The sequence below is a fragment of the Dermacentor silvarum genome, chromosome 9, assembly GCF_013339745.2.
Source record: "Dermacentor silvarum isolate Dsil-2018 chromosome 9, BIME_Dsil_1.4, whole genome shotgun sequence".
Lineage (NCBI taxonomy): Eukaryota > Metazoa > Arthropoda > Arachnida > Ixodida > Ixodidae > Dermacentor > Dermacentor silvarum.
Window position 1 is genome coordinate 146,752,094 of NC_051162.1, and position 21,170 is coordinate 146,773,263.

At 46.0% G+C, this 21,170-nt stretch overlaps 2 protein-coding genes across 5 annotated transcripts in view; one reads left to right on the top strand and one right to left on the bottom strand.

The window, feature by feature from the left end:
- The window catches only part of LOC119464507 (cytochrome c oxidase subunit 7A-related protein, mitochondrial-like), a 24,522-nt gene extending 19,847 nt beyond the window's left edge, over positions 1–4,675 (bottom strand). The window contains exons 1-2 of one of the 2 annotated variants that reach the window (XM_049656325.1): positions 4,534–4,675; positions 3,904–4,014 (exon numbers count right to left, since the gene is read on the bottom strand). In XM_049656325.1, the coding sequence (XP_049512282.1) occupies positions 3,904–4,014; positions 4,534–4,548 (126 nt within the window). In that variant the 5' untranslated portion in view covers positions 4,549–4,675. The remainder of the gene's footprint in view (positions 1–3,903; positions 4,015–4,533) is intronic. The other variant, XM_049656326.1, reaches the window with a different exon arrangement.
- The window catches only part of LOC119464510 (cleft lip and palate transmembrane protein 1), a 47,262-nt gene that overhangs the window by 9,249 nt on the left and 16,843 nt on the right, over positions 1–21,170 (top strand). The window contains exons 2-6 of one of the 3 annotated variants that reach the window (XM_049656323.1): positions 4,935–5,104; positions 7,335–7,565; positions 8,920–9,078; positions 10,480–10,597; positions 15,990–16,075. In XM_049656323.1, the coding sequence (XP_049512280.1) occupies positions 5,030–5,104; positions 7,335–7,565; positions 8,920–9,078; positions 10,480–10,597; positions 15,990–16,075 (669 nt within the window). In that variant the 5' untranslated portion in view covers positions 4,935–5,029. Of the gene's footprint in view, positions 1–4,870; positions 5,105–7,334; positions 7,566–8,919; positions 9,079–10,479; positions 10,598–15,989; positions 16,076–21,170 lie in introns of those variants that run through there. The other 2 variants (XM_037725515.2, XM_049656324.1) reach the window with 2 other exon arrangements.

Sequence of the window (21,170 nt, forward strand, 5' to 3'; positions counted from 1 at the left end):
TGCATTTTGCACAGCTGACGGGCCTCGGCAGTTCTGTAACTTGGCCAATCTTTGGCAGTGAAGCAACTGAGAATGGATTGGGATGACGGAGACCTTACTCTGAGTTAATGTAACCTGCCTCGATGGTTTCTGGCAGCACACTGGAACCGAATGTGAGTATTAGATGCTTTGTGTCATTTCTTTACCATCACGCCTCATTCTGATTCGTTTTACATTGATTACGTTTTGTTCTTTCCATTCTTCCAGAAGTTCAGCTTCGGTCAGTTCCATGAGATCATCATCGGAAATCACACCGCGGATGGTGTTCATGGTGCGGTGTGGGGTAACTGAAATGGGTATGTCCCCGAGAGACAGTAGGTTACATAGTTTTCCATGTAGCTTTTTGTCGTGAAGTTCCAAAAGAAGGTCACCACTTGCTAGTCTGGTTGCCTTATAGCCTGGGCCAATTGTCTGAGTTAGACTTTTGGAAACGAGGAAAGGCGAGATCATTCTCGTTGTCTTTCCTGGTTTCTCACAGTGTATTACTTGATATCGGGGGAAATTCTCAGTGTTACGGCCAAAAAATTTAAATACTTCTTCGGTGCGCCCTCGTTTCTGAGGGCGATCAGAGAGTTTAGGAAAGGAGCTATCCATAGAAAGTTTGCAGTTTTCGGCAGTAACGCCAGCCGCCCACCATGGAGCCCAACAAGGGGACGCCACAGGTCATATAAAAATACGTCCTGCGCACGCCAGCCGTACGTCACCACTATAACCGAATATGAAATAACCTAGGCAGGCTACTCACACAGGGTTAACCCTCGCTGCCAAGAAGATCGGAAGTAATATAGAACAGAGGAGAAGACAGGAAAGATTGAAAGTATGAGAGAAAGACGAAGATTGGAGAGAGAGACAGGAAAAGGCAACTACCGATTTCCCCCGGGTGGGTCAGTCCGGGGGTGCCGTCTACGTGAAGCCGAGGCCAAAGGGGTGTGTTGCCTCCGCCGAGGGGCCGTAAAGGTCCGAACACCCGGCATTGGCTCAACCCCCAGGATCCCCTTTTCCCCGGACACGGCTAAGCCGCGCACGGTTAGACGCGGGAGGTTCCAAACCTCGTGTGCTCGGGTACGTGGTGGCGCAACTCACCAAACGCCTGCTGACGCAGACGCCCCTGCGGGGGCTCCTGTTGGTTCGGCGGCAGATTTCGCGCTGAGGTATTCCCTCTATAAATAAACGCACAATGTGCCTTCTTTCGTCAAGTGGAACACGCAGCGGCATCTTTCCAAATAGGCAATCACCACGTGGCCTGAAGCAAGCCTACTACGTTTTCAGCGACTGATGCGAAGATGCGCCTATGTGTGAAAGAAAATTTTCTATGCATCCGCTTTTTCTTTATTTTTGATGACAGTGAAACACCTCCCTACCCTTTCTCTCAAGACGCAGAAGCAGCAACACTCATTGGACCAAGATGCTGCCAACCAAAGTGCGCCAGTAAACGTCGCGTAAAAAAATCGTCGCAGCGCTTCGTGAAACTTATCTACCCACTGGCACACCAGTCGAGAAAGGTTGCAGTGATTGCTCCGATACTGCTATCAAGCCAGATATGTGGCGGTCTTATCGCAGACAGCGCTCTGCGTCAACACAACGAACTAACAATGTCATGCACGGGAATAAAAAATTAACAGGCAGGCGAGTACCAAGAGGGCTCATATCCGGGAGAGCGCCCCTGTCGCCGCTAGGTGGCGTACCGCTAGGTGGCGCGGATAGGCAGTCTGGCACACGCTCGCGTGGTCCGCAAACCTTTGTGGTTGACTGTACCAAGGAGCCCAACATAAGCTAGTAAATTGAACGTGCTGCAATGAACATTACGCCCACTGTTTTAGCACTATGTGCTTGCAAACTCAACACACCACAACTATGTAATTGCCTGAACCTAATTATCACAGGATCGCATCTGCAAAACTGGCAACTTCGTTAGTAATTGGCACCCATTTACGTACAGCGGTGAGCACTGTTAGGGTGAACACGCAAGCGCGTGGCCGACGGCACTATCAGCGCCGCGTAACAGCCATCGTTGGAAACATTGCACATGCGCAGCATGTGCTTTGCGAAACACTCTTTCCACCGCGCGCATCACGTCATCGATACGCATCGTCGTCTGCTAGCCGCATTTTTTGTTCGCTGAGCTGATACCTTCTGCATTTCAAGGTCCATCTGGATTGAAGATTGGCGCGTGAAGGAAAAAAGTGAGTGTAAGAGGGATAATTATTAAACTTTTTATTCAAGAAAATTGCACTTTTGCAATTCAAGTTAAACAAGACCATGAGAACAAATATAAAAACATGAGCAAATCTAATAGCGAGTCATGTGACCACTTACAGCAACGACTGCAGCTATTCTGGACGGTAACGAGTCGTAAAGTGATCGAACATATTCCCGATCGGCTTTCAGCCTTTCCCACTCGTTGCTGACTTGCGCCCACAACTGGTCCGAAGTCGCGGAATAAAGGGGCTTCCTTGCCAAAGAAGCTTTCAGACGGCCCCACACGTTTTCTATCACATTCAGGTCCGCTCCTTTCGGAGGCCATTCCAGTAGCTGCATGTGCTGCTCCGCCTGGAACTCCTTGACAGCCCGCGCCGTGTGTATCGGTGACCGGTCCTGTTGGAACAGGTAATCACCGTCTGGGAATAAACTGCTCGCATATGGCAACAGCACATTGTTCAAAATGTTGCAGTATTGTTCCGACGATAAGTGTCCACGTTGCAGGGGCCCTAAACCATATCTTGAAACAGCACCCCACACGTTCACACTCGATCTCCCACTGGCAGAAACACCTTGCACGTTGTCCGGGTCGTTCCTGCATGGCATTGTGACGTTAACTAAAACAATTGCTTTTCAAAGCAGGAAGTTTGCCTCACCGTGTGCCTGGTAGTCTCCAAACACGCAATCTTTGGTCTTGTTGCGTCGAAAACGTCGACTCATCCGAAAAGATGACGCGACCCCACTCTTCTGATGTCCATGCTTCGTGCAGCTCAGCGAACTGCCGTCGTGCGTCCTTGTTTGCCGCCGTTAGTAGTGGCTTCTGCGCTGCGACTGCGAAGGCCCGCAGTACGCAGGCGACGTTGAACAGTGGTGTCCGAAACGTCCAAATCCAAGTCCTCGCGTATTGCTGGGGCTGGCAAGAAAGGGTTACGAACAGCAGCTGCAACTATGAGGGCGTCTTCATCGTCTGTGGTAGCTTTAGGGCGGGGCGCGCGGGGTGCATCCTGAATGCGACCTTCATACTTGTAGGCTTGAATTATCCTGTTCACAGTCTTCAGGGGCCTATTAACTAAAGCGCCAATATACCGCTGGGAATAACCTTTCAGGGAAAGATCGACAATTGAGCGCCGTTCATCATCGGGAACCCTAGCCATAATACGATCTGGCGACAGAATGAACGGCTGCGAAAGATGTTTGGTTGTTTTATATACGGCGTTGCATGCACAACAACTTTGAAGGGAACGAATAGACACGCCCCCCTAGATATACAAGTTTTTTTGTCTTGTTCTGTTCAAGCACAGATGTTTAAAGACATCTTAAAATGCAGGATGCATGGGCTTAGAAAACAAAAATGCGGCTAGCAGACGACGAACAAGTGCATTCATGACGTCATGCGCGCGGTGGAACAATTATTTCGCGGAAGGCGTGATGCGCATGCGCAATGTTTCCAGTGATGACCGTAACGGGGCGCTGACAGTGCCGTCGGCCACGCGCTCGCGTGTTCACCCTAACAGTGCTCACCGCTGTACACCAGAGCACCCAGACATGTAATGTTTTCGTATTAACATTCGTTACAGACATTCTTACTAAGAATTAGTGGTCTCCCGCAACTGCAACGCCCTCGAGACAAATCTTACGTTTCTGGAATGGACGAATAAAGCTTACACAAAACTGCTTCTGCAGCTCCTTGATTTGGGCCAGTGTCCTGACCTTCCTTGCGGGGGCTACCGCCGTCGTCTTCAGCTGAGGAGCCCGCCGGGCAACAGTCGTCAGGGTCTGTGAAAGAAACATGCACGTGAGAAGATTCGTAGGAGACCTCTGCACAGAATCCACGCTAAGAAAAGACACTACGCGCGCAAAGCTTACGTTCATTCACGTATCCAACGTTCTTCGCGGCGTGCTATCACAATACGACAGAGTGGGCACGAAATCACAAAGTTGCAATCCAATAAGCTACAGAAACTGACTCCACAGAGACCGAAAGTGGTCACCACCGCCTACAATGGCGGAGAGAGGACCAGTGGATTCGAAAAGGACTGAGAAACTACATGAAATGCCTGCGTGGGTACATTACAGGTGGAAGTACAATTGCAAGTATGCAGTTTTCACGAGGACGCAAAATAGAAAACACAAACGCGAAAAATGAACGGCAAGACCGGCTACTACGGAGGCAACATGTCCGCTTGTACGCAATGCGGAGGGTGGTCATGACGACGAAACGCGCTCAGTACGGAAAGCACAACTCATTGATCATGTAAGAGACACTACAGGCCGTTATAGAGATTTCATACTTACGCGAGCGACGTTCATGGCAGCTGTGGCGCCTCGAAACAGCGATTTACAGCACAATTCGTCCTTCGAGAGAACGTCCTGTGTGTCCTCAACGGGGAGAGAACCGGGAGAACTGGCGCGACATCAACGGCAAGCAAGCTAGACACACAGAACGAAAACCAAGAAAAGAAGCGACATAGACACAGACCAATAAATTATTAAATTTTAGGAAACAAAACTTGTCGTATCCGTCAGTGGTGGGGGCTTGCTAAATTTTTTATAGGCAGTTTACGGAAAGAAAAAGTCCTACGGTTTCTTCGACCATTGAGCGTAAAGTCAAAAGGCGTCCAACCACATTGGGCGGGGGTCGATCGTCGCTCTCTCGCTGGCTCATCGTGAATTGCCGCGGCTGGGGGCTAGTGTGGTACCATCGTCATTCGCGTCGTCGCAACTGATTGTGAACTTACCCAGCGGCGATCAGAGCGAGCCCCGCCGCCTCGGCCACAAGTTCGCCTATGCGATGACAGAAACAGAGAACTCTACAGCGCTTGTACGCTCAAGCAATGGCCAAGTTTCGAACCAAGCGCAAGCCGAGGTGAGCGACTCCTCTTATATGACTCCGGTCTCCCTTTCGACCCCCGTCATATGTATCTTTTTTTCTTCTGTCTTTTAATCCGCGGCCGTTCGCCGTTTCGATTTCCTGTGATCTGCGCGTGTCGCATTGCTCGGATACGCGACCCGTTTGTAAATAGAATGAATTGCATGGTGTTTTCGAAGCCAGTGCGTTGCTCTCCGAACTCGTCTACTATGTCGTCTGACTTTGCCGTAGTGAGCGGAATCGGCTGGGGAAATTCCGCTTCTGCAGGCAATAGTCAGGTGCTCGCTCCAATTCTGCACGGCAGGTGTTTCATTTCCTGCGTTTATATTGTGGAGCACGCAGTACCCTGGTTGTGAGTAACAAGCGTGAGGCAGTGGGCATGCCCCAGGGATGGTTTCGAAAATTCATGTGGTAGTGGCCCATTCATTTGTAATAAAAGGAAAAAAAAAAGGAAAGCGTCGTTTGCAGTAATTTCTGTAGTTTTTATGGTACCGTGAAATATCAGTTCGGAAAGGAAAAAAATACTTTTTGCTTGGAACTCGCAGTCGTCACAGTGTACGAGGTTAAGTCAAGGCCTTTTCAAAATATCCGTACACGCACCGCGTGACTCCCTGCTTGAAGATTTTTTTTTCTTCGAGATGTTTAGTTTTTCTTCCCAGGATTTGACGCGCCATCAGTGTACGGCTAGGACTGTAAGCTGCGCAGTCTGTATCGGCATCATAAAAAAAATGACCTGCGGAGATAAAAACGCGTGGTAACTTTCTTCACTCGTGACCTTCGTACACGGTCTCATTCTCATTGATTATCGTTGTGTGTGAGCGGCAGTTCGTTGCGCCCAACCGTCCACGGCGAGTCGGTGCGTGTTTAAATAGTTAACAAAAAAATGGTAACAATAAAACTGAAGTGCAGCACATGACCGTGCTACAGTCAGCGCGGCAGGTGTTCGCTCAAAGCGCTGCGCCAGGGGAACGAAAAAAAAAAAAAAAAAAAAAAAAAAAAAAAAACATGGGGCAATGGCTGTGACGTCACAAAAAGCGGGAGGCATAGTAGTGGCAGCTTGCCTTTTCTTCGCGCGCCACTGTTCAAGGCCGCACCTTTCAAATGGTGTAGTTTGTGGAGAGTTTACCATCACTGGGAAAGTGCTGTGGATATGTCACTTTAGTTGCTTCTGTGGTTACACGTCCGACACAATGTGACCATAGGACATAAGGCCAGAGCTCACACGAGATGGAACCCTTTCACTAAGCACACAGCATTTGTAAAACTAAACAAATTTGTACGGAAAGTAGGAATGTGGAACACGGGACGAATGCTTGGCTTCTGTTAGTGTCCTTTTCCAAGGTGCTGGGCAGTTACTATGAAAGATCTGTTCTGCTAAACAAAGTTACCGTAAAAATGAGCAGCCAAGTACGTAATCTTTGGTAGTTAAGCACAGAAAAGCTGGCTTATGACTAACTATGTCGCCACTGCAGTAATTGATTGAGGCCAATCTTTGGTAACTGGCTGAGCGTGCCATTTACACAACATTTCGAGGGTACTAGCCGCCCCAGGTAAAGTCAAATTATTATGTTCCTCTTCACTCTGGTGCCTAATTTTGGTGTATCATATCAAAAATTTTAAAAAACTCGCGCTGTGATGCATTATTAATTGCAGTGGAAAAAGCTAGCACAAAAGTTTCCTGGTCATTTTATTGGTTTGTGAACAATCGCTCATAAAAAGGCGTGGATGAGAATGCAAAATGGAGTGCAATTTGCATCCAACGAAATTCAACACTGTTTGTAGCATGCTAATGAAGCACGGTTAGGGGCGCTGCACCCATCCCGAAGGGCACCGAAGGGGCACCTGTTTGACTGCAGTACAAGACATTTCTGCAGGTGTGAAGAGAACAAGACGACGCATTGCAGGATCGAATCCGGGTACGGAGGCCACATTTGGATAGGTATAGAATCCAAAAACACTCATCAGCTTGGACTTGGCCACATGTCAGACAAGCCTATTTAGGAGGTCAAAAATTATTTGTAGTCTTTGTAGATGTGCCATTGACACCATCGTTGAAGGTTGATGCTAAAGCTGCTTGCATGTCCCTCGCTTGTTGGGGAAAGAATTGGCCGTCATGTTGGCGACGGCTGATTGCGTAATGCGTAGCCCATGACATGGAGTTAAATTAATTCGGTGTTACGCTTTCTGTCGTTTCATACCTGTTGTTTCGCGTTTGTGTCTTCTGTAGGTCCCAGCAAACAACACTGAAAACCAGGAGAATGTGGAACAGGCACCCCAGCAGCAGCCAGCCTTCTCCTATTGGTCGGTCTTCAAGGGCCTGCTGTTTCGTGCGGCCATCATATACTTCATGACCAGTTGGTTTCGTGGCCAGCCAGCCAATCAGAACGCAGGCGGCGGGAGCGGCCCTCAGGGAGCTACGCCTGCATCATCCAATCTCTACCCAAATGGAACGGTCATGGTGAGAGCTTTCGGATAAATCTACGAAAAGTATTCGTGTGAAATTAGTTTCGAAGGGTCCTGGAAACACTTTTTGAACATTGTAAGAAAACGTTGCTGATCTACCGTAGAGGATGCTGTGAACGTGTGAGCCAAATATTACTGCATTGCATGCAGCCGGGAATTTACAATATTTTGTCAAAACAGCAAAAAATACAATCAAAAACATTTTAATTAGCTGGAAAAAGTACAGTTGAATCCACTTATATAAAATTACCGGTTTTAACAATACTCGGGCGTAACAATGAGCAGCCACTGAACCATGAGCTTCTGTGTGTGTTCTGTGGTAAAATAAACCACTTACTATAATGTTCCCAGGCCGTGTTATTGGTAATAATTAAATGTGGATGCCTGCTCTAAAAGGAACAAGAAAAATGCGAGCTGCTGATTCTTTGCAGGCAAGTGCAGCGATCAGAAACGCAAATCCGATGAGAAACACAAGTTGTTGTTGTTGCCTCAAAACATGGCTCATACCCACGAGGGAGATTTACCACACTGGATTGATTGAAAAGTACACCCAACAAAATACCAAGAGAGGTAAAAGGCAGACACTCAAAACAAAGCATTAGGCAACTAAAGGATAAAACAAATTTTGAGAAGGCTGATTCATCAACATAGAAAAAAAAAGATAGAATAAAATGCGTGTGAGGCTGGCGATGCAGTGAAGGTGCACGCATGTGTGCGGTGGCTTGTATTATTTTTTTCATTTTTTTTTCAGCATTTTGCGTTCCTTTGCCTTTTGGTGCAGACACACAGTAGACAGATTTAACTGTTATAACCAGTAATGCGGCATGGGAACATTTTAGTAACCAGTTTATTTTACCACAGAACCTGCACAAAAAGTTCACTGTGCCACGAATGCTCCTTGTCATATCCGTTATATTGCTAAAACCAGCATTATTATAAAGTGGATTTGCCTGTATAACGAACGCATCACAAAAGCTTAAGTTCGTTATGGACCAGTTTGTGTATGTCGAATTACCTGACATTGTAATCCATTTTTAGCACATAAGCTTGTTTGTTATAAAATCAGAACCATATTCTACTGTAATTGAATAAGAGCCCTTGTGGAGAAAAGGGGCTATCAGGAATTGGACCTGTCTGTAAAATTACAAGCAGTTAATTTTGCATTGTGTAGCAACATTAAAATTTTTAGCATATGTAGTGAACAAAAAACAATGCCATCTGGACAATGCTTTCATTGATGTTTTCTTTTGTTGTTATTAGTTCTCACAGTGCTGAGGATATTTTAGAGTGTGGAGCTTGGAAGTTATAGTTTCGCTTTTGTCTATTCCTCCCTAAACTCTTGGCTGCAGGACATGTATGTGTACATCGCGGAGGACGCAACCTTTAACCGATTTGATGACCCAGAAGCCCTAGTGTGGAAAGAACCAGGCATCGTTTACGGGGACTGGTATGGCGGACCGAACGGGGACTCCATTTACACCAAGGACACAAGATTTAGGCCATCAGAGGCAAGCTATCTGCGTTTTAATTCAGTTGTTCTATTTCTTCAATTCTAGAAGTTGCCTCATGTCTACAGCTCTCGCTACATTTCAGCCCAAACCCAGTGAGAGCGATCTGGTGTGCGACAGCTGCAAGCGATGGCTTCGAGGGATGAAACAGGTTGTCCCGTGAACAGATCGCTTGTTCTTGTCGCTCAGTCACTCACTTCTGGAAATCTAGAATTCGTCGCTTGTCGCCCGGAAGTGCTGTGCGCGACTATCCAATAGTAGCACGAAGCCGCACCAGGCTGTGCATCAGTCAAATGCAACAGGTTGTTGCACGACACGACCAAACAACCAAATTTTGATACGTGCAAGGTTAAAAAAAAAAACCTACTGCCACACCTTCAGAAATATTTTACGGTGCTTTTAACAGCAAAACATTTCAACTTAAATTATTAGAGCATGTGTCACGCCAGTTCCGGCACGAATTTGCTGCCCTCTTACTGGCAGCACTGGGGAGTCGGCGTTGCGCTCTAAGTCATCGCTCGTGTGGCGTTCAACTGGTAGGCGACGAGTAAACACAACAGCCATCTCCATCACGTCGGCGTTGCGCGAGAGTTCACTTACATGAGGTTCATATTTTTGAAGCTCTTTGCACTTGGTATTATAGCACTTCTTTTTCTTTCTTTTTTCAAGGACACTTTCAAAGAATATAGCAAACCAGTTATGCGGAAGCCTGCAAGGTGGAGGGAAATTTGTGAAATAGAAAATTGTCATTCACAGGACCAGGTCGAATTTTTCTTCAGCTGCAAAGCTTTCTTTTTTTTTTTTTTTGAGAAACCCCGAATCGCTCTTCCTTGTAGCTTCATGCTGCAGTCGGATGGATGACACTTTTCTCTTTCATGAGATTTTCAAAGAATCGTTTGTGGCAGGTAGCTCAATTCTAGTTCCTAAGTGGATATCTGGAAAAGGTGGATGTTATTTGTGGAACTATTTGTTATGCTAGGTAATTAAGAGTTCTGCTGATTGACTGTTTAATTTAGGGCATGTGCTGCACTTGCAGAACTGAAGCTGGACGGTAGTGAACTTTATGTCGTCTATTTAAAGAAAAATGCCATGACTGGCAGAAGCTTGAGATCTTCACTGCCGAAATGTGCTATGTAATGGTGTCCCAGATAAAGCAATGCTAAAGAGAATTTAATACGTAATTAATTTACTTCAGAATGTTCGAATCCAACCAAACATAAAATTTTACTAAATTAAGTTTGCTTCCTGCCATGTTTGTGCTGTCTTGTTGTTGTTGATTGTTGTTGTTCTTGTTGTTGTTTATTTTTTGTTTGGGGGGGGGTGAGAAGATTGTCTTAGACTGCTGTATTAGACAGGAGGTAGGTGAAAGGAGGTCTAACTATATTTTTATGCACATTTCAGAGAGTGAAAAACAACGGCACCATCTTTCTCCATGTGTTCTTTGTACTAAACGGCTACTCGCCCGATCCCAAGGCAGGGAAGGACTACTCCCAGATACATACCGTGTATCGCAAAAAGCGTGAGTGTGAAGATGTACAAGCTTTGCGGCCTAGTGAACACAAGTAATGGCTGGTTTTGGTGCTGAAGTAGCCATACTCGAATTGGTTGCTCGTGGCTCGCCAAGTTTAACTAAGATGCTTTAACATAGGCTGTGAAATTAGTTTTTATCGTTTGCTTTATTTCTACCTAATTTTATATCCATCGTTTGCCAATCCTTACCTGAAAATTGTTGGTTCATAAGAGTAATTTCATCTGCTTGCCTAGGCAGTAGAAAATCTGTATTGGAGCCAACAGTTCCTTACTTTAATTTAAATGGTGTCTTTACATATGTGAGGTTACACCTAGTTCCATATAGGTAGCAAGCACTGTGCCATGTGAATTGATTTCATGTGAATTAATTTTAGTTGCAAATTTAAAGTTACACGCTTTATGGTACCTACGCAGCAAACTAGGTGTTTTGCAAGGTACAGTCAAACCTCGTTAATACGTACCCGCTTAATGTGTAAGTCCGGTTTAAACGTAGTCGCGAAGATTCCCCCACCCGGTCCCCATTGAACCCCATGTATTGGCTGACCGCTTAAGCCGTAGTCGCTTGTTGCATTACATACGGTTAGTACGTACCATTTTCTTTGTTTTTATATGTTCACGGGCAGAAAAATCGCCAAAATTTCAGTGGCGACGACAGGAGTTGCCGATCGAAGCGCGCAAAAGCATGGCCTTCGAGATTGGTAAACTACAATTGTCAGCGTAGTGACGTCACAACATGGCCACGTCGACGTATTTTTTGTTCGTACGGTTGTTGCCGATCAAAGGGCGCAAAAGCGTGGCCTTCGAGATTAGCTTCTGGTAGCCCGCAGGAGCTGAGGGTAGGGGAATTCGCTGTCACTTTGGAATCCAATCCAAGCATCGTAACGGCTCAAACGCCACGTTTCTTCTTTTCTTTCATTCTCCCGTGTCCACCAGTGCTAACGGCAGTGGTGGTGTGCTTTTGCGTAGTGTTGAGTGCTTTTAGTTCTTTTGCGCGGCGTGTCCTTTTTTTTTTTGCATTGTTTGGTGCGCGTATTGTGCGATTTAATTTGCACGTGAAGACTGTTATGCCGTATCACGTTTTGAGTGTAAAGGAAAAACTGGAAATCATTCGCACCATTGAAAATGGAGCGAAGAAATCTGCGGTAGCCCGTGAGAAGAACTTGCCTCTGACGACTGTGTGCGGAATATGGAACGCTCGCGAAAAGTTGCGGGGCGGCTCAGGCAGCAATCTGAAGAGGTGCCGCATCAGAGACTCTGCTTTTCCCGAAGTAGAAAAGGCCCTGCTGCTTTGGTTGAAGAAGGCGCGTAGCATGAACCTGCCAGTCAGTGGACCCCTTCTGGCTGAGAAAGCGCTAACTTTCGCAGCTCAGCTGAATTGCACCGGTTTTGCCTGCAGCAACGGCTGGTTGTCGAGATTTAAAGCTCGCTACAGCATAGTGGGGAAAGCTGTTTGCGGTGAGGCTGCTGCAGCGGACAAAGAAGGCGCTGATGAGTGGCAGCACAACGAATTGCAGGAAGCCTTGGCAGCCTACGATGCCGCCGACATTTTCAATTTTGATGAGTCGGCACTTTTCTACTGTCTGCTTCCAGACAGGACATTGGCATTTAAGAATGAAAAGTGCACCGGCGGGAAACATGCCAAAAATCGGGTATCGGTCGCTTTCGGCGTCAACATGACCGGTAGTGAGAAGCTGCCACTGATGGTGATCGGCAGGTACGGAAAACCGCGTTGCTTCAAAGGCGCCCGTTTGCCATCCGATGTCATTTACAAGCACAACAAAAAGGCGTGGATGACTGCTCAAGCTGTTCGAGGAGTATGTGCGCCAGCTGGACCGCCGTTTTGCTGCCAAGAAAAGGAATGTCCTGATCGTTCTCGACAATGCGTCGGCGCATGTCGATTTGGACAACCTGACGGCAATTAAGCTGCTCTTTTTGCCCCCGAACACGACAGCGCTCGCCCAGCCCCTCGATCAGGGCATCATCCGCTCAGTGAAGCAGACGTACCGCAAAAATCTGCTACGGAGGATGTTGCTCGTTATGGATAGCGGCAAAACGTACACCATAGACCTACTGGGCGCTGTACACCTACTCGCGCACTCATGGAGGGAGGTCCAGCCGGCAACAATACAGAATTGTTTCGCGCGAGCGCAATTCAAAATACTTGAAGGCGACGACGACGCGGACGGTGAAGACGCCGAGGACTGCGAGAACCTTTTGGTTGAAGTGCTCGAGCGGCAAGGTGCAGCAGATGAGGAGGTGAACTTCGGCACCTTCCGAGATGTCGACGGCGACGTGACCACCTCCCCGGACTTTTCAGACAGCGACATTGTTGCTGCCGTCGCACCTCGTCCAGCTTCAAGCGAAAGTGAGGAGGACAGCGATGTCGAAGTGGACGACGGCCCTTCACTATCCGACGCGGCGCGTGCTGTGGCAGTGATGCGAGCATTCGCAGAGAAGCGAGGCCTAATGGACAAACTGGCTGCTGGACTTGCTGACTTCGAAGATGCCGTCGTCGCGGCGAGGCCACCACGGCGGCAAGTGAAAATAACTGACTTTTTGCTGCCTGCCGGTGAATAAAGCTAGCGTGCCTGTGTGTGCGTGAGAGTGTGTTTGTGGGGATCGTGGCGTTCTTTTCTGGCTGGTAAGTAGCCGCTAAACCGGCACTGACGGTTAATTCGTACATCGCTTAGTGCATACCCAAACGTCATTCCCGGCCAACTACGTATTAACGAGGTTTGACTGTACTTGAAAAAAAAAAAAAAGAACGGCAAGCAAGAAAACCATCAAAGAAACTGTGCTGCTCTGGTGAAATGTCTCAGTTCTACTTTCATGACTTGTTCCTTTTGTCAGTACTGGGACCCTGTACTACTTTGCGTAGCAAGTTCAGTTTGGTTTCTCTATTAGCTTGAATTAGCTTGCTCGCTATATCGACTGCGAGAACTCACATTTACGTGCATCAAACATTGGACCACATACCGATTGCGGCAGAAACAAGGCAGCCAGGTGTAGTTGGTTGTTCTGGCAAAATTACTGGCTATTCTGTACTTATAGAGTCGAACCCGGATATATAAACAAGGGCATATAGAATTACTGTCTATATCAAACAGTCATAATGTCCCCTTAGATATTCCATGCAGAACTATAGTGCTGTACTACACATGTACCAAACTCCTATTCACTGCTGCTACATTGGATACATTGACCGCTGCACCGCGCCCCTGCAAGTGCATCTCCTAACGGGGCTGTGATCACTTCTTGTGTCAGCGAAAATATTCAGTGCCGATGAAATGGCACTGTATTGGCAGATGCTGTCAAATAAGACAGATTTGAAGGGCAGTAGATGCCATGGAGGAAAATAAGCAAGCTGTGTGTCTCAGTGTTGCTCGCTGCAAGTATGGATGACTTGTGCAAACTGCTGCCGTTCGTAGTTGGCAAGGGCAGATCGCCTGGCTGCTTCATGAATGTGAAAAGCATCCCGGTCCGGTACGCGTCTCATAAGATAGTGTGGATGACGCTCAATCTTTTCACTGACTGTTTCCACGCGTGTCATACCGAATTGGAAGATGTCGGCACCGCTGGGTTTGTCTTCTTGTAGACCTGGTGTTTCCGCAAATGGCATGTTAGAGTTCCGCGAGCGGGTCATAATGGAGTTCAGAGTGGTTTTGGTTTTGTGCCGTCGGATGTTTCCTCCGTTAAAACCGCTGAGGAAAGCTGCATTTTTCATCTGTCATTGGCACAGATGTTAGGATTGCCTTATTTTTTCTGCAAAAAATAGACAAGAACTGTTTCTAAACATTACGTTAAGAAAATGCACCTTGAAATGTCACATCTGTGTGAAATTTTAGGCGAATAAGTGAGCAATCTATCTGGAAAAACCGTTTATACCTGGCTTTCTTATTTACGCAACACTGTATACTGTACAGTACTTTGCATAGGCTGCGCTTAGTTGTGCACTGGGTAAAGGGTCAAATGTGCGCATAAAGTTCTTCCATGAAACGAGAACTTGCACGTAGCAGGCTATGTCACTCAGGGAGCCACACTTCACCGCCTGTGCAGCGATCATTCGCACTTTCCGAGGAGTCCTGTGTATGCAAACAAACTGCTTACTTGTTCCTAAAGCTTCATTTGTGCACTTAAGAAACAACACTTCATAAAGTGCAATGTGATGCCTGAACCTTGGCAGGGCTGAAGTTTGAAGTTTATTGAATACTTAGTACAGATACAAAAGTATAGATATTTAGTACAGAAAAGGTTCCCATAGTGTAAACACTGTAGGGGGACCTTTTATAATGGTAAAAAAAACACAAATACTACTTAACAGCTTAACCTTGCTACTATACTACTTAACCTTGCTACTGTTATGAATACTAGGATGTAAACATCATATTATATCAGTTGGGAAAATGACTGTTTTCATAATTCAAAAGTATTTGATAATTCATTCAATTTGTTTCTGCACTATTTGATTCATATTTGATTCAATCTCAAAATTTATTATTCACGCACCCATAATTGGGACCTCCTTCAGCTTCTGAAAGCTTGTGTCTGCTGCTGAGACTGTTGGCACTGTGCAAATCTTCAGCCCTCTGCCATGCGGATGCATGATCCTATACCGTACCAGCCAAGTCTCTTGAATTCTTCGTATTGTTTACTATTGCGGAGTTGTTTTACGATTTTACGAACGTTGCGTCAATATTTATTTTAAAAAATTTTGTTCGCATGAACATTTCGCTTTTCTGTCTCTGAACCTTTTGTTGGGAGTCTTTTGCAGTGGGGATAGTTGCTTCGAGCAAGTTTATACAGAGATGTTCCTGAAGCTGGTGATATCGGCAACAGAAATGTTGCTGAAAAAGCCACTGTGATCAAGTAACAATGTTTGGCTTGTCTGTCTTTGCTGTTCCAAGCTTGCCTGTGTGATGTGCCTGCGGGTAAATAGCGTCACCGTTAACCCCTTAACTGCCAATGATGAGTTAACTTGTCATGACAAAGGTTGCACTGCCTTGTAATCTTGATGCATAAATAAATAACACACAGTGTCTTTTGCTTATTGTTAAGCAAGAGCAGTAGAAAGAATTGCCATAGGCATTCCTGGTCTCATAATTTGAGATATATGCCAAAGTAAAATGCCAGGTAAAAAGAAACCTGCACTTCTCATAAATTAAAAATATTCATGACAGTTAAGGGGTTAATAAGAGTGTATGGATATGTTCAGGGCAAGTTTTAAAGAATAATGTGTGCTGTCCCTCTCCGATTGATATTGTACACATGGGATTTCACAGATTTTAATTTTTACAGGTTGGCAGGTATGCCGTACTGTCATGCGCTTTCTTCCTTCTTTCGGACTTCATGCTGACCCATTGTTTTTTTTTTTTGGTTTCTAGAGTTAAACAAGTACAAGAAGCTGCGGTACAAGCGCACCCAAAACTTGCTCACTGGCGAAACAGCTGCTACACCAGAAATGATAGAGGTGCGTGCCGAACTTACACCGTGTCAGTGCAGTCTTTCAGCACGTGGTAAGTGTGCTGAAGACAAGAGCAGGTCGGGGCAGTGGCAACACATAAAGAACTGTCTGGACTGTGGGCTTTTACCGTAATTTGCGGGCCACACTTGCAAAGGAAAAGCCAAGCACGTTCATAATGGATGTTACTGCCGCACAACATGTATTTATTATTGCTTGGAGCAGCAGTTAGCCACACAATGTTGCATTGGCCTTTATATGTAGGCTCCTTCGTTTCTGGATTTTATCTTTTTTTTTTTTTAATACGGGGGTAACTATAGTGTGTTATACCATATTTACTCGCATAATGAAGGCACTTTTTTCCCCGCAAAATATGCGCAAAGTCGGGGGGGGGGGGGTGCATTCATTATGCGGGATAAAAGTGTGAGCGATATTTTTAAGGGTCGCAGTTTTGCCCGGCAGGCCAACCATTGATTGCGATAGCAAATGCGTAGACAGCTATATGAAGTGAGGATAGTAGTTTTATCGACCATACAAACTTGCAAACATTCGCTAACTACAGTAGCCGACCGATTTTCCGGACTTCGCAGGGGACTGAAAAATAGTCCGAAAAATCGAGCAGTCCGAAAAACCGAACAGTCCGAACAGTCCGAAACACTCCCCCCCCCCCCCCCCAAGAGAAAATATTATGAGGCTGAGAGCAGCTTACGAAAAATGTCGTAGTTTCGCCCAAAAAGCGGAGCATCGATTGCGATAGCAAATTAATAGACAGCAATACGAAGTAAGGATGTTAGCTTTATTGGCCGTATAAAGTTGTAAATATGCACTTACTAACTAAATAAGCACGGTGTCACACGTGCACAGGTTACATGAACACATCTCGCTCGATGACCGCGGGCAAATTGACCTTCGCGCTGTCAATTCTCTCGCTTCAACGCGAACGTCGAGAACAAAAAACATAGCGCACACAAAGCTACTGGCACACGGCGCATGCCCTTTGTACCCATCGCAGATCCCTTTGAAGATGAGTCCCCTGCGGGCACACACTTCGGCCACATAGCAGATCGCTTTCAAGATACGGTGCCTGCGCGGCAGCAGCCGCAAGAGCTGAACGCAACTCCCCACAGACTCCGTCGCCTTCACCCCGTGCCCCGCGAGCGAACGAAGTCCGCACGCTTCCAGGCCGCCTTCCTCTCTTGCGTGCGCGGGCCAAGCTTTCACCCGCACACAGGGTACGGCGCAACCGAAACATAAAAAAAAAAGATTCTGCTTAAGTGCTAATGACGATAGTGCTGAGCTGACTGAAAAAAAAAAAAAAAAGCAAGTGCCGCTTTTTGGAACGTTTTGTCGGCCAAGGAAGAGTGGACATGGCCTCGGAGACGGGAGGATAGCGCGTCTACCAATCTTGGAAGGCTATACAGGGGGGCACTGGAAGCCAAGCCCGGCCAAGTCAGCGGAAAATCCAACATGGCGGCCTCCAAGATCAGGTAGCGTGGCTCGGAGTGAGCGATTTAGTCCGGTAAATCGAACATTGGCACCTAGATTTGCCCGAAAAATCGGTCGCGAAAATGCATTAGCTCTATGGGAATCCTGACGGTACATCTGTGAAGTCCAGAATATCCAACAAGTCCGAATTTTTGGAGTCCGAAAAATTCGTCGGCTACTGTATGTAAATTAACAAGCATGGTGTCGCCGCGCAGAGGCAAAGGTGAACACATCACAGTCGATCACCGTGCACACTCGCTGTCAAAATGCTGGTGTGAGCAAGTGCGGTGGCAACAGCGAGTGAAGTGACCTTCATGCTGTGTACCGCTTCATCGCAAACTGAGCTGTGAGAATGGAGCACGCACAACGGTATAAGCTGCCGTCACACCTAGACTCAGCCCCTCGATGCAGATTGCTTTCAAGATAAGACTCCTGCGGCCGCGCATTGCGCAGTTGCTGCACCGCCCCCTCCCTCCCTCCCCTCCCGTGTGGCCATGCGCGTGACTGAATATGGCGTGTTTCCTCCCTGTTTTCCTACTTCGAACGCGGGAGATTGATCTGCAATCGTATGCGCTGACGGCAAAAATACGCCCGGAGTGTTCATATGATTGCTATTGCAATAAAAGTAGGAGACACGGTAAATTCGGCATCCGATACAATTGTTCTTGACGGACACCATATTGGATGCCGAATCGTGCCGTGTTTTTCTTACTTCATGGCAGCAAGTTCAGGGCCCGTTAATTATGCGAGGAAAAGGAAAAATGCGCTTCTTTATTGGAAAAGGGGGGGGTGAGTTTTTATGCGAGTAAATACGGTATTTTAAGAGGAAAACTATGTAGAACTTGCTGTTTTTATTATCTAGCGGGCAAAGTCTGGGATTTTTCTTGTAACTTCCATAAACGGGTTAATCAACAGAGCCAGCAAGTCATGTGCTGAACTCATCTATGCAAACCCTAGTTGGCAGGCATTATTTACACTTTTCAAAGGAACCACATAAACGAGAACAACAAATAGTCACGCATGGCGATCCCTTGTTAACGTTGTTCTAAGCAATTTTTTTTAACAAAGAAAAAAAGGCCAGACCACACAGGCATGCAAAACATGAAGGTGTGATACTTTTCCGTATGTGTGTGGGATGGTTTTCCTTATTTTATAAGCCGTTCTTTATCTATGTGAACATTTGCATTCTGAGCATTTGTATGTCCACCCTAGACCTGTCGGGCCTTTTGAGTTTACCTCGGTTGCGAAAAGCGTCCTCTCGCTGTCGCGGCTACCGTTCGCTTCCTTGCATCTAAGCAATGAACGAGAAATGTGATGCCATGGGCCATTGAAACGCAGCTACTAAAAGGGCAACACGCGCTCCTTCACTCAAGGCTGACAGGTGCTTAATATATTATATATGATGGTTTTCACTTGAGTGTTAGGCGAAAAGGTAGCACATGTGATGCTTAAAAACTCAAAATTATATTAATAATGTCGTGGGGAAGAAGCCAACTAACGAACTGAAACAGGGAGAACGAAGTTCAATGTCATCAGCTAGTGACTGCCGATAACATGTTTTGAGAATGAGTTCACCCTTCCCGTATTGGTGCCTGTTTTTGCCTCGTAACACCATGTCTAATCTTGACCACTTGCTCAGACAAGGCGGGCAGCATTCATTGGTTCTGTGACACCTGCATTTAGCCTCGCCTTTTATAAAACGGGAGAACTTCAAGGAGAAGCACTTTTTAACCCGGTTTTCACGCATCATAGTTTGGGCATGAAAATCTGGAATTATCGCACTTTATCCAAAAATGAAGGACCCTGTCTATGTGTAATGTTCTACAGGCAAATGGTGGTTAGAACAATTAGTTAGAATCATACAAAAGTTACTAGATTGAACGCTGCTGCTAGTGTCTGCAGGAGCTGCGACTGTGGCGGTTGAACCAGCATGAAGATAATGAACAGTACTTAGATTGTACATAGATTTGCCCAAACTTTGTCTATCTGGCATCAGATGGCTTTGCGGCTTTGCATATTGATCACCTTCAGCAAGTTACTGAGCTACAAATGAACTAATTCACAATAATTATGTGTATGGCCATTATTGGTCCTGCTGCGTTAAGAAAAGTATGGTTAACCCAAAATGATTGCCAAAAGAATGTCTGAAGCCACACGAAGATTACAAAATCCGTGTGATACCCACAATTCCCATCATGACTGAAAGATTGCAGCAGCGCTAGAATTCTGTCTAGTAACTTTTGTAGGAAATTTTCTAGTTGGAACGAGATGAAGCAGAAGAACTTTTAACTAGTGTTTTCGATTCCATCTTGTCTTAACATCCACAAACTCCTTGCGTCATGCATACATGGGCAAAGGCTTTTTCCTGAGAAAGCAAAAAGCTGTCCAGGCTTCAGTCAAGCTTGCATGAACCGAAATTCTGGGAAATATTACATTTGGTATGAATGTCTGCTTAAGTTTTCAAGGGTTTAAAGCAAGTAGAGTTGTACCTCTCTATGCGAATCTGGAAACTAATTATAGTGACAGATGCTAAATCCTTTTTTTGGTGAAACTTGCTGTGGAACTTCAATGTTAACACGCTATCCGCATGGCCGCTGCCGCCAAATTAAGCATATGAGTTGATCGTTAGACTTTCTTTGCAGGAGGCATTGAATTTATTTTTGAAATTAAAAAAAAATTCTTTACGAATGTGCCTTCAAGCATAAATAATTGCTAAAGTCCTTTAATTCATAGGCTAAAAAAAAAAAGTTGGCTTGCAATTGCAATCGACAAATTTGCGCTGTAAATCTGAAAGTGAACAAAAGAGAAGCGGTTTAATTGGCACAAGCTGAGCTAAGGGATTCACCTGCAGGTATGAGGGAAAGCTGTAAAGTAGTGCGGCTACCTTCTAAAGAGTTCATTGTTTGTAATGCATTTACATTTTGTCCCGTTCTGTAATAGCATACACAAATTATAGCAAAATAAGCTTCCCTTTCCAATTACTGGAGGAATAAGTAGGTCAGCTTACAACACGAGAAAGGAGACTTGAAGAGTGTGCGTTCATTAGGTGCCTGTACCAAAAGGAAGGTTTTTTCTAGGAAACAATTTACGAAGCATGGGGTAAACATTATAAATCGCGATCATCTGCAACAGTAATGTGATGGGTCGCAAATTCAAATCTGGCCTTGCCAACAAATCACCTCCGGGCCACAACTGAAATTCAGCAGTGGTTGAGTGGTGTGGTGACCAAGAAGAATTTTTAACTGGGGCAGAGCACATCAGCGCTTGAGAGAAACGATGGTACTATGACTGTTGCACTGTAGAAGGACCATGTTGAAAAATTGTTGACTTTGATACTACAGTATCGGCTGTTTCATAGGTAGACTATGTACTTGTCAGCCCATCCACAACATTTTTTCAAGTACTATGTGGGTAGGCGGAACTGAGATGAATGGAAACAAAGCAGTGTGTGTTGGTTGGTTCAATGCTCTGGACTCAAGCTGCTGAAAGCATGGGCAGCTAGCTGCTGGACTACCACAGCAGGTGGGCTACCATAGCTGGGAGTCCTTGCATCTTTGTCAGAGACACTGTTTTCCTTATTTTGACCCTGAAGCCCGGTCACTCGGACTGCATTCTGATG